The 13,998-nt window shown below is 38.6% G+C and overlaps 2 protein-coding genes across 2 annotated transcripts; both read left to right on the top strand.

Annotated features, from left to right (window-relative positions):
• The first annotated feature begins 4,600 nt into the window (after window positions 1-4,600).
• LOC128127806 (uncharacterized) lies at window positions 4,601-6,154 on the top strand. The gene has a single exon (XM_052766504.1). The coding sequence runs from the start codon at window positions 4,601-4,603 to the stop codon at window positions 6,152-6,154; it is 1,554 nt and encodes a 517-aa protein (XP_052622464.1).
• A 2,113-nt stretch (window positions 6,155-8,267) lies between these two features.
• Window positions 8,268-9,885, top strand: LOC111894785 (uncharacterized). The gene is made up of 2 exons (XM_023890884.1): window positions 8,268-8,621; window positions 9,862-9,885. The coding sequence occupies exons 1-2, from the start codon at window positions 8,268-8,270 to the stop codon at window positions 9,883-9,885; spliced, it is 378 nt and encodes a 125-aa protein (XP_023746652.1).
• Window positions 9,886-13,998: the final 4,113 nt, after the last annotated feature.

Genomic DNA, 13,998 nt, shown 5'->3' with positions numbered 1-13,998 from the left:
ATTTGACATGTTAGTGCATTACCTTCAAGTGTCCTCTTATTTAAAAAAAACAAAAAATAATCTCAAGCAAGCAAATTCTAGACTGCGATTATCTTAGAGGGGTGAACGGTTCAATTATTGAACAAATTTTCCTACATTTTGGTCACCCGACATTTGATATTCATTTATATAGGTTTGTTTTATTATATATAGATCGAGTTGTTTTTTCAAAAATTGGTGATGTTAAGGAGTCTGTCGAGCCGGATACTACGGGAGGTTCGGGCCAACACTAAGTGAAGTGATTCCTACAATGATTCCAGAGCGATGAAACCTAATCACATGTGAGAGTAGACTTCAAATGTGAGATCACACAACCTTCGTGATAAGAGTGTACACTTAAAGAAGAGCTTCACACGAGCCCATCCATCTGCTTTCTCCCTAATACAAATATTCTTCATTGTATGCATGTTCCATTGGGGCTGCGACTAACCATCCCTCCTTACTCACCTAAAGGAGTTGTTATGGTTGTGGTTTATGGTTCCATTTTCATGGGATGAAAAATTCATGAGATAATAGCAAAATCAATTCTGATCATGTTGACTAACAGTGATCAGGTTCAATGGTTCTATCCATTCTTTTTATTTTTCCTAGGATAATTCATCCCCAGTTCATTTTAGTCATGTCTTACTTGAGGACAAGTAAGCTTTAAGCTTGGGGTGATTTGATAGTTTCATTTTATTTAATTCTTTTTATAGTTTATTTTAGTATATTTCATTCATAATTTAGTTAATTTCCATGCATATTTTCCTTTTTTGTTATTTTATGAGTATTTTAGGTACTTTTCTAGTTTTGTGAGCATAAATGCAGATTTTAAGGAGACTAGCGGAGCGTGATCTTTTGGAAGCGATTGGACTTAAAGGACAATAAAAATTTTGGGCTTGATAGCTAATGGAGTTGATGCATGGAGTGGGCTTGCTGATTAACTGAAGGCTTGGAGGAAATAAACTTTAAATTTGCAAGATATGGGGGAATTTTTGAGTGTGCGTAGATTATTGACCGGGCAATTACGGGAGCTATGGATCATTTGGAAAAACCAATTTGGGCTTAAAATAAAGAGAACTTCAAGAAAAATGGGCTAGAAGTTGATCGAACTCGAACTGGGCCAGTGGATTAAGCTATGGAGCCCCAAAACTCAAAGAAGCATACATTTAGATACCACCTGTGCAGGGATGCACGGTCGCACACGATACTGCAGGGGTATTTTCAGAATTTCATTTGGAAGGCTATTTGAGGAAGGTTGGTGTGCATCTTTTGCACACTCTTGCACATCCAAAAATACAACATTTCTCTGGAGAGAGAGCATTTTGATGACCAAGAATACCTCAAGAACTTCATCTTTTCGCTCTTGATTCTTGTTAAATGTTTGGTATAATCTATCCTTACTTTGTTTTCTTGTGTTTAGCCATGTTAAGCTAGACTAAACTTGGTTGAATTTGGTGAAATCATTTGAATGTTTGTTGAATTTTGAAGACTGTTAGATGCATTTTATACGCATCTTTTAGCACAATTTCCTACGTATTTCATTATAAAAAGTTAACTAATTCCCGATTATTCTTATGTATTTCGTGTTTTATGATTATTTTGAAGATTGTCCGTACTGCTCATGTTTGTTATGACATTTCAGGGCCATTTGGAGCACATGGATGATTGTGCAAGTTCGGGATGCGTTTGTGGATGCTTAGGAGCTTAATTAGAGTCTAGATCAAGGAAGGATGTCGGGAAATGATCGAGAACTACTTGGAAGGGGAACGACGAACAAAAAGAGCCAAAAAGTCTCATTTGCGATCGCAAGTTATGGCTTTGCGATCGTAGGTATAGCCCTTGCGATCACAGGTTGGGTCGCAGGTTGCCATCGAGGTTCCAACGAGTCATAAAATTCATCAGATGAGAAAAAAAGAGAACCTATGATCGCAGGTTGTGCCTTTGCGATCACAGGTTGGTCAAATTGCCTCAAAATAGCAACGTACTTCATTAAATAATCCCGTGACACATTTTTGGGTGATACCTGCGATCGCAGGTACGGCGTTTTGACATCTAGACATATAAATAGTGTCTGAAACACTTCTAGTAACCCTAATTTGGCGATTCTTGGCGATTCAGAGGAGATTTTCAGAGGTTTTCAATTGAAGGAGCCGATTCGATTGTAATTCATAGTTTAGTAAGATTTATCGTTTAGGTTCTATTTTCACTGTTTGTAATACGTTTTTAGCCATGTCAGGCTAAAAACTCATATTTCAGTTTCGCAAGACATAACCTTTTCGTATGATTAATCATTAGGCACTATATTTGACTATGATTACTGTTTAGTTTGATCAGTTCTGTGTTAAATTGAATGTTTGATTTTGATTTCAGTTTCTGTTTGCCACTTAAATTGTTTGTAAATCACTCTAGTCATCTAATTGTTTAGACCCGTAATTGTCTAGATTAATTAGTAAAAAGTGACAAGTATTAGATTAATTCTGAGTTTAGGGTTAACTCTAATATGAAATGATCAAACAAGTTTTTACACCTCCGAGCTTATGAGAGGTATTGAACTTTACTGGGAATTACACTGTATCTAATGCAACTTTTCTTTATTAGTCAAGAGCTTGTTTGGTTAATTTAGTAAAAGGTTAGATTTAATTCAAAGAGCTTATGTTGATTAAATGATTTTTGTAATAAAGGTCATTAGAGCTTGTTAATGAACCTTAGTACTAGTTTAAACAAGTGCATAGTCCAATATTGTGTTAAAGGTTAATTATATGATTAGGGGAGTCACCGCGAAACTAGAATTGCTTTCTTCTATTTGAATTTTCACCACTTTAAATTTGGTTATTCTTTTTTCATTTTTGATTTCTATTAGTTTAATTTTCAGAAATAAACCCCTCCTTTTATGTTTATTGCATTCATCAAGAATTAGATCACACTTTATGCAAAGAGGTGTAAACATTAGGACGTGTCCCTGAGGATCTAACTCTGCTTACCTGTACTATCTGTAGTGCAATAAAGCATTTTATTTATTATTTTTATTTGTTAAATCGTGCACGACAGCGGTATTAACAAATTGGCGTCGTTGTCGGGGACACGGTAAAACACTAATAGTTTTATGCCAAGGTCTTCACGTATAGGTAATCTGATTTTTGATCCAGAGATTGAGAAGACTGCTAGGAAGCTAAAGAAGGAAGCAAAACTTCGAAAGCAACAAACAGAAACCTCAACCTCACCCATACCACAAGGCACTCCCTTGTGGAACGAACCTGAACACTCATTTCAACCTTTTCCAAAAGCACCCCCTACCTCACCCGTTAACAGCCCGTTCAAAACATACTCATCATAATCTTCAGACAAACCCGAACTCACAGATTCTTCTGAAACTGAATCAGAATCCATCATGAGCGTAAACGGAGACGAAGCTGAAAAAACTCTTCGTGAGTGGGCAACACAAGAGGTTACCCAACAGCCCTTGTGTATCACCTTTCTAGAAGCTCGAAATTTTGAGCTCAAATCCGGTTTAATCCATCTGTTGCCCCCATTTCGAGGCCTTGAGAATTAATATCCTCATAAATTTCTCAAGGAATTCCATGTTGTCTACTCTAGAATGAAACCCCATGGATTTACTGAAGACCAAATCAAACTCAGGGCGTTTCCCTTCTCAGTTCAAGATGCAACAAAGGAGTGGTTGTATGATCTCCCATCTGGTTCAATAACAAGTTGGAATGAACTCGCCAAACTCTTCCTAGAAAAATATTTTCCTGAGGCGAAAGTGTCAAATCTACGCAGGGAGATTTTGGGTATAAAGCAAGGCAAAAGAGAAACTCTCCACACTAATTGGGAGCAATTCAAGAAGTTGTTAGTCCGATGCCCACAACATGGAATTAGTGATTACCAGTTGTATTAGTGTTTCTGGGAAGGATTGATACCTATGGAGAGGCGACTAATAAATGCATCCAGTGGAGGGTCACTTTCAAACATGACACCAACAGAGATCAGGGCATTAATAGAGAAGCTGGCCAATGAATCAAAACATTCAGCAACTGAGGAAGAGTGGTACCCAGACCATCCAAGAGGATTCAAGGAGATAGGAAATGCCCACCTGGAATCTCAGATTTCAAAATTGACTAAAGTTGTCCTTTAGTTAACAAAAGAAAAAGGTGTAGAGCCAAAGGTCAAACCTTGCGGGATCTGCTGCAAAACCAGGCACCCAACCTATATGTGCCCAATACTTCAAGAAGATAATGAATATGTGCAAGCTATGGGAGGATTTCAGAAAAGACCATTTGATCATCATCGCAACAACCAAGCTTTGGGAGGGCCTCAAAATAGCAATTTCCAGCCAAGACCTCAACAGAACTTTAAGCAAAGAAACCAATATCAAGCTCCACCCGTGTTTCAGCAACCTTTTCAGCAAAATCAGCACCATAGCAATTTTTAGCAACCACTTGTACAGTCACAAGCTAGTAGTTCCATCATGTCCTTGGAAGACATAGTTAAAAGTCTTGCAACCAGTTTCCAAGCTTTCTAGAATGAAACAAAGTCTAGCATTAAAAATCTGGAGCAGCAGGTATCGCAACTCGCGAACTCCATGAGCAAATTAGAAGCACAAACACAAGGAAAATTCCCATCTCAGAATGAAAAGAACCCGAAGCACAATGCTTGTGTTGTCACCCTTATAAGTGGTAAAAACTACAAAGGACCAGTTCAGCAAGAAGATGAGGAAGAAGAGATCGTGGTTGAGCAAGAATCTGAGGCAACTGAAGAGGTGCAGAAAAACGATGGACCTGCTGAAGCTGAAGTGAAAATTACCCCTCCTCCTTTTCCCTCAAGACTGAAAAACACGAAAAAAGAAAAGGAAGACAAAGAGATTATAGATTTCTTCAGAAAAGTTGAGGTAAATATTTCCCTCCTTCATGCTATTAAACAACTACCTCGATATGATAAATTTTTAAAAGAGTTATGTACTTCAAAAAGAAAATTAAAAGGAAACGAAACAGTTAAAGTAAGCGAGAATGTTTCAGCTGTTTTACAAAAAAGGCTACCCCCAATGTGTAAGGATCCAGAAGTATTTACTGTTCCTTGCAAGTTGGGGAACCTTTCAGTGCCAAGAGCTATGTTGGACTTAGGAGCTTCTATAAATGTTTTACCATATTCACTTTTTAAAACTATCGAGGTATGGCCTTTAAAAAGAACAGGAGTAATCATTCAGTTAGCTGATCGTTCTCTGGTGCACCCGAAAGGTGTACTGGAATACGTTTTGGTTCAAGTGAATGAACTCATATTCCCAGCTGATTTCTATGTTTTGGATATAGGAGATGACGACTCACCAAACTTAGGTTCCATTCTTTTGGGGAGAACATTTTTAAAAACCGCAAGAACCAAAATAGATGTTTATGATGGTACCCTTTCAATGGAATTTGATGGTGAAGTTATCAACTTCAATATTTATGATGCCATGCATTACCCAGATGATGTTTCAACCCTTAATTTCATTGATGTAATTGAACCGTTATCTGCAGAATATTTTGAGATTGCTAACCGTGAGTCACTAGCATTAGTGCTCCACAGATATTTGTCTATTAATGTAGCTCAGGTTATATTAGAAAACTATGTAGTTGATAGAGAAGTTCAAGAGATGGCAGCTCATATGGACCAACAGAGAAAGTTGAGATATGGTACCCAAACACTTAAATTACCAATTTCTAACTCCAAGCTTTTTCCTTCTGTAGTGAAAGCCCCCATCTTGGAGCTAAAGACACTTCCAGAACACCAGAAATATGCATATCTTGAGAAAAAAGAAACATTACCAGTTATCATATCCAACAAGTTGTCAGAAAAAGAAGAGTTAGAGCTGATCAGAATTCTGAAGGAGTACAAAAGTGCAATTAGATGGACTATTGCAGACATTACAGGACTCAGCCTATCTCTCTACATGCACAAAATTCTGATAGAAGAAGATTATAAGCCATCGCGAGAGGCCCAATGCAGATTAAACCCACCAATGATGGAGGTGGATAAAAAAGAAGTTATGAAGTTACTGGATGTTGGGATGATATACCCAATTTCTGACAGCAAGTGGGTTAGCCCAGTTCAAGTTGTTCCCAAGAAGGCTGGATTGACAGTGGAAGAGAACAAAGAATGAGAGTTGGTTCCAATTCGGGTTTAGAACGGATGGCGCATGTGTATAGACTACAGAAGATTAAACACAGTCACCCAGAAATATCATTTTCCTCTCCCATTCATAGATCAGATGCTAGAGAGGCTTGTTGGAAAATCCCATTACTGCTGCTTGGATGGATTTTCAGGTTTCCACCAGATTCTAGTCGCTCCAGAAGACCAGGAGAAAACGACTTTCACCTGCCCTTTCGGGACATTCGCGTATAGGCGTATGCCATTTGGACTCTACAATGCACCCGCTATCTTTCAAAGGTGTATGGTTAGTATATTTTCTGAGTATGTTGAAAATACCATAGAAGTCTTCATGGATGATTTAACGTCTATGGAGACTCCTTTGATATTTGTTTAAAAAACCTCACAAAAATTTTACAAGGATGTATAGAAACAGACTTGGTCTTAAATTTTGAAAAATGTCACTTTATGGTTGACCAAGGTCTGATTCTTGGGCATATTGTTTCAAAAAGAGGTTTGGAAGTCGATAAAGAAAAAATAGATGTTATAAAGAGCTTACCCTACCCGAAGAATGTTCGGGAAGTACGTTCCTTTCTTGGCCATGCAGGGTTTTACAGGAGGTTTATAAAAGATTTTTCAAAGATAACAGTTCCCATGTGCCATTTGTTGCAAAAAGACGCTGAATTTGACTTCAATGAAGATTGCAAGAAAGCTTTTGATGTGCTGAAAAATCTTCTTACTTCTGCCCCCATCATTCAGCCCCCAGATTGGAGTTTACCATTCGAGATAATGTGTGACGCCAGTAACAATGCTGTTGGAGCTGTTTTAGGACAAAGAAAAGGTCGGGTTCCCCATGTTATATATTATGCATCGAAGACTTTCGACAACACCCAAGAAAATTACTCCACCACTGAAAAAGAGTTGATGTCAATTGTTTTTGCATTGGAAAAATTCAGACAGTATTTTTTGGGCACAAAAGTCATAATCTTTTCAGATCACGCAGCCATTCGGTACCTTCTTGCCAAAAAAGACTCAAAGCCGAGGTTGATTAGATGGATTTTGCTGCTACATGAATTTGATATAGAGATCAGGGACAAAAGTGGGTGAGAAAATTTGGAAGATGATCATTTTAGCCGACTCAACCCACCTGAAGACCCGACACGATCCGCGAAACATTTCCTGATGAGCTACTATTCGTTGTTCAGAATCCTCCTTGGTTTGCTGATATTGTGAACTACTTGATCTCCAGAGAACTCCCTCCAGATCTCACTCGGGCCCAGAAAGATAAAATAAAGAAGGAGGCGAAAAGATATGTTTGGGACGAACCGTATCTATGGAAACACTATGCTGATAAGGTGATTAGAAGATGTGTACCTCAAGATGAAGTCAAGTCAATCCTGAATTTCTGCCATTCAGAAGCTTATGGAGGGCATTATGGTCCACAACGTACCGCACGCAAGGTCTTGGACAGCGGTCTTTATTGACCTCATATTTTTTGTGACTCTTTTCTATTTTGCAAAACCTGTGAAAGATGTCAAATGACTGGGTCTTTGACATCTCGTAATCAGATGTCACTTACTCCGATTTTGGTATGTGGAATTTTTGACGTTTGGGGTATAGATTTCATGGGTCTGTTTCCGCCTTCTTTTGGGTTTGTATACATCTTACTTGTTGTGGATTATGTATCCAAATGGGTCGAGGCAAAATCTACACGAACAGACGATGCCAAGGTTGTGGTTGATTTTGTCAAGACAAATATATTCGCTAGGTTTGGGACACCAAAGGCTATTATTAATGATCGGGGCACGCATTTCTGCAACTGTACCCTCGAGGCAGTCCTCAAGAAATATGGCGTCACACATCGGGTATCCACAACATATCACCCGCAAACCAATGGGCAGGTTGAAGCTTCAAACATACAAATCAAGGGCATTATAGAGAAAACCATCAATTCGGTCAAGAAAGGTTGGAGCATTCGATTGGATGTTTCGTTATGGGCTCATCGGACAGCATACAAAACTTCTATTGGTATGTCACCGTATAGAATTGTTTTTGGCAAACCTTGTCGATTACCGGTTGAATTGGATCATCGAGCATATTAGGCTGTCAAAAACTTGAATATGAGCATGGATGAAGCTGGGAAGAAAAGAAGATTGGATATTCAAGAGTTAGAAGAAATCAGGAACGATGCTTACGAGAACGAGACAATCTATAAGGAGAAGACGAAAGCGTTTCACGATAAGATGATCTTGCGAAAGGTATTCACTACTGGTCAAAAGGTACTCTTATATCACTCTCGTTTCAAACTTATTTCCGGTAAATTGAGTTCTCGTTGGGTGGGACCTTTTATTGTTAGTAACGTGTTTGATCATGGTGCTATAGAAATTAAGAGTGAACAATCAGGAAAGATTTTTAAGGTAAATGGTCACCGTCTCAAACCATTTTACGAAGGGTTTCATGTTACAAATGAAGAAGTGGAGGTAGTCGAGGTCCCGACTTACCGCAATTGAGGAAACCAAGTAACAATGTCGAGCCAACGACAATAAAAATGGGCAGCTTACCTGGAGGCAACCCAGACGTTTGTTTTGGTTTTCGTTTTTGAAACTTCTTAATTTTTGTGTGTTTTTAGCTACTTAGGTCGTTTCTTTTTAATTGAATCGTGTTTTTAAAATAAAAAGGAACAGAGAGATTTTGTAAAAAGTTGAAAAATAAGGTTTTGGTGGAACCTACGATAGCAAGTCCAGTCTTTGCGATCGTAGGTTATACGGATTAAGGTCACAGCACGAAGTCGAGGATTTATTGGGTCATTTTTCACAAAAAAAACAAACTTGCGATCGCAGGTATAGCCCATGCGATCACATGTAACAAAATTTATGACGATTTTACCCTCGACCCTTTTAAGATCAAAATTTTGAGATAATCAGCAAACCTGCGATCGCAGGTTTTCCCCTTGCGATCGCATGTATCTCGTTTTTCTTCCTGGCTCACTTTTGAAAGAAAAAAAATCAATTTGAGTTTACAAACCTGCGATCGCAGGTTCCCCCCTTACGATCACAGGTATCCGTTTTTTAATTCTATCTGTTACCTTGCATTGGAAAACATGCCCAACGGTCAAAAAAGTCAAACCTGTGATAGCAGGTTCCCCCTTGCGATCACAAGTATCCGTTACCTTGCATTGGAAAACATGCCTAACGGTAAAAAAAAGTCAAACCTACAATCGCAGGTTCCCTCCTTGCGGTCGCAGGTTGTGTTTTCCCTATAAATTGCGATCGCAACCTTCATTTGTAACCACCACATTTCAAAAACACTCTATGAAATCCTCTAATTTTTGAGTTCTATCACCAACAAACACCCAAATCGCTCGTTTTTTTTGTCCAAATCAAGAAAAAAAATATCAATCTCCTCTATTTTACTTCTACAACATCTTTACGGTAACGAAATCATGATTTAACGGTTAAAATTCTCCAAAAATTCCATTTTATTCATTTTTTCATTTGAATTTTTGCGAGTTTCTTTTTCAGATCTACACTCCGTTACTTACTCGTAGGCCACGAAAAGTAGATATGTTTGTTCCCGACACAATTTAGAAGAGATCCATCCGAACGGAATTTCAAAAATCAAAAATAAAAATCCGAGCGAGAAATATATTGCTGCTCAGCGCACAGTCAGGTATTTTCGTTCTGAAACTGAAATTTTTGTTTTTGTCATATATTTGTGCAGGCTTGTGTATCCGCTTGGGAGTAGTTAGACATAATTACTTTTGCTTGATTTAGATTTTTACCTGGAAATTGTGCCTGCCTTGTACCATTTTTTGTGACCTGACAAAATGCCCCCAAGACCTTCCTGTTCACGCAGACATGTTGACACCTCATACCCATCATACACTGTCTAGGTGGACAATGTCACTGTACCAGACCGCACTCGACTGTTACCAGCGACTTCTCTGCTGCGGGATTTTGCCACAGGTCTGGGCCCCTATCCGCACCTTAATGCAGGAACTCTATATTTATGATGGTGTTCGCACTCTTTTTGCCATTATTGGCTGGGAGCGCCTATTATCTACAGATTTTGGCACTTGTCCCCTATTGACCCGAGAGTTTTTAGCCATGCTTAGTGAGATAAATCATGAGGGAAACATAACTTTTTGCATTTTTAGCACCCCTCACACTCTTCACGTAGACCAGTTATGTACTATCTTCCATACCCCCATCACTAGTTTATCCCAGCCCACCCCCGCTTTTGACGTACGCAAGTTTTGGTACACCATCACCGGTTTGGAATCTTATGATTCTGCCTCATCCGTACAGACTAGCATCGTGCACCCTGTTCTCAAAATTGCATTGAAAATTATATGCAATATCATTTATGCACAGATTGAGACTACGAAAACCAGCAAAGCCGAGCTTTTTCTTTTGTGATGCATGATCACTGGGTCACACTGTCCACATTTTGGTGATATTATCATTAGGCGGTTCCATAGAGTTATAGCTCTTCTCACTGGCAATGCAATTCGATGTGGTGGTTTGATTTATGTCATTGCCCGCTCCCTCGTGCCGCAATCTCCTCCGGAGTATACCTTTTTTACAGGTGATTCTTTTCGTCTGACCCTGCAGAACTTTTGAGCTATGCACATGCTTCGTACTGCCCCAGGTGGGTGTGTTTGGATGCAAGGTCGGTCCACATATTTCAAGGTCACTAGACCTGATGTCATCACTCTCGCTGAGCCCGTCAGCGAGACTATGTGGGTGCTCCCTTCGAACATCCCACCACCTCCTCGCCCACGTAGGGCACAGCAGGCTCAGCGCCCACAGTCTGATCGACCATCTTCATCCACTCAGCACCCAGACTACACAGACGCCACACACATATCCTTTAGCCCACCTGATCCTATGCAGACTGACTTTCAGGATCAACCCCTAGCCCACCCTCACCCCAACTCTCCCTTCACCTACCAGCATTATCTTTACCTCCATTAGGATATTGCTTCCCTTCAACAGACGATGACTGGTCTTCGCCTCGACTATCAGCAATATAGCACTCAGGTCACCGACTATTGTGACAAGCTCTTAGGTCTGCGCGACGATTTCCGCGACGAGTTCTTCCGTCGCTATGCTCCCCCGTCCGAGTAGTCGTCTTCCACTCCTCCCTAAGCATTGAGGACAATGCTTAATTTTAAGCTCGGGGAGGGGACTTCCTATCTTTTTGTAAAAAGTTTTTATTTTGTTTTAAAAAAAAATCCAAAAAGATTTTTCATTTATGTTTTCTTTTATTTGTCATTTTATTTCTTTCTAGTTTTTCTAAAATATTTTCATTTTGTTGCATTTTGCCTTTGCATTAAAATTTTTTTTACGAGATGATGACACTTTTTGCATACGATAGCTCCATGAAGTGGGATATTTAGAATTGAAAATGAAAAAAAAATCCAAAGCGACTTGATTGTTATTGGAAGTGTAGAATCAACTGTCATAACCAGGGGACCCAAGACACCGTGATTCGAGACCCTAACCTTAGATAATAAAAAAATAGCGTACTGAAATGTTTTTAGGCGGTAATAACAACTCTAGGATGATTTGCTTATTAATGTTTTAAAAGAATCTTTATCGGCAACTCTGAACCCATATTTGTTGACACGCGTTACGCTCGTGGTAACAAAGAGCTTAAGTATCAGATCCACACAGTCAAAATGAAGAAAGGGTACAACGTTATATCTAGTACCCAAATCAAAGAATTTCAAGCACTCAATTGAAGAAACTTCAAGAAGTTCCAAAAAAAGAAAAAAAAAGAGATTGAAGAAATCAAGCTCAAAACAAAGTATAAATCAAGTTTAATCAAATTAGAAGCCGTTCCAAAGTTACATATGGCGAATAAAGAACTGTGTGATATGATACTTGTGGCTCTCGAAAAAAGTGAAAGCATAGAGCTCGGGCTCCTACGGGGATTGGCCCTTGTTGCTTTGGCGAAAGCTGATTTGGTCATGCAGGTTCTTAAGGATGTGTCGATTCTGATTCTTGGCCATCTAGTCTTAAGGACATAAGATCCAGACTGTGTTATTTTCGCCCATAAAGCTAATTAAGGTACAAAGTTTAAATAAAACTAGAGTTGGATTATTGTGTCACACCGTTTTGTGGTCTTCCTTACTTTGGGAGTCTGTGATACATGAAAGATAGCAGGATGGTTGCTTTGGTGTTAGTGATTGGAGCCCATTATCGATGTAAAGTCTGATTGTAAAAAGAAAAGAAAAAAAGGAATGTTTCATTTAGTTATTTGTTTCTCATTTGCATATTTTTCTTAGTTCATTGTTCATTTTTGCATGCATGTTTTATGTTTAGCTTTGGTAGTTCTTTTTATTTAGGTTTTCGTTTTTTAGTTTTAGCTAGCGTGTGTCTAGGTTGTGTAGTTATTGCCTTAGCCCTAATTCTGTTTCTAAAGTTATCATTTCCTTACTTGAGGGCAAGTAAGGTCTAAGCTTGGGGAGGTTTGTTAGATGCATTTTATATGCATCTTTTAGCACAATTTCCTACGTATTTCATTATAAAAAGTTAACTAATTCCCGATTATTCTTATGTATTTCGTGTTTTATGATTATTTTGAAATGCCCGTACTGCTCACGTTTGTTATGATTTTTCAAGGCCATTTGGAGCACATGGATGATTGTGCAAGTTCAGGATGCGTTTGGGGATGCTTACGAGCTTAATTGGAGTCTAGACCAAGGAAGGGTGCCAGGAAATGATCGAGAACTACTTGGAAGGGGAACGACGAACAAAAAGAGCCAAAAAGTCTCATTTGCGATCGCAAGTTATGACTTTGCGATCGCAGGTATAGCCCTTGCGATTGCAGGTTGGGTCGCAGGTTGCAATCGAGGTTCCAACGAGTCATAAAATTCATCAGATGGGAAAAAAAGAGAACCTGCGATTGCAGGTTGTGCCTTTGCGATCGCAGGTTGGTCAAATTGCCTCAAAATAGCAACATACTTCATTAAATAATCCCGTTACACTTTTTTGGGTGATACCTGCGATCGCAGGTTGTGCCTTTGCGATCGCATGTATGTCGTTTTGACAGCTAGATGTATAAATATTGCCTGATACCCTTCCACTAACCCTAATTTGGCGATTCATGGCGATTCAGAGGCTATTTTAAGAGGTTTTCAAGTGAAGAACGCAGATATGAAGGAGACGATTCGATTCCAATTCATAGGTTAGTAAGATTTATCGTTTAGGTTCTATTTTCATTGTTTGTAATCCGTTTTTAGCCATGTCAGGCTAAAAACTCAGATTTCAGTTTCGCAAGACACAACCTTTTCGTATGATTAGTCATTAGGCACTATGTTTGACTATGATTACTGTTTAGTTTGATCAGTTATGTGTTAAATTGAATGTTTAATTTTGATTTCAGTTTCTGTTGGCCACTTAAATTGTTTGTGAATCACTCTAGTCATCTAATTGTTTAGACCCGTAATTGTCTAGATTAATTAGTAAAAAGTGACAAGTATTAGATTAATTCTGAGTTTAGGGTTAACTCTAATATGAAATGATCAAACAAGTTTTTACACCTCCGAGCTTATGAGAGGTATTGAACTTTACTGGGAATTACACTGTGTCTAATGCAACTTTTCTTTATTAGTCAAGAGCTTGTTTGGTTAATTTAGTAAAAAGTTAGATTTAATTCAAAGAGCTTATTTTTATTAAATGAATTTTGTAATAAAGGTCATTAGAGCTTGTTAATGAACCTTAGTACCAGTTTAAACAAGTGCATAGTCGAATATTGTGTTAAAGGTTAATTATATGATTACGGGAGTCACCGCGAAACTGGAATTGCTTTCTTCTATTTGAATTTTCACCACTTTAAATTTGGTTATTC

This window comes from Lactuca sativa, chromosome 8, assembly GCF_002870075.4.
Source record: "Lactuca sativa cultivar Salinas chromosome 8, Lsat_Salinas_v11, whole genome shotgun sequence".
In the NCBI taxonomy this organism is placed as follows: domain Eukaryota; kingdom Viridiplantae; phylum Streptophyta; class Magnoliopsida; order Asterales; family Asteraceae; genus Lactuca; species Lactuca sativa.
This window is presented reverse-complemented; position numbering and strand designations above follow the sequence as displayed.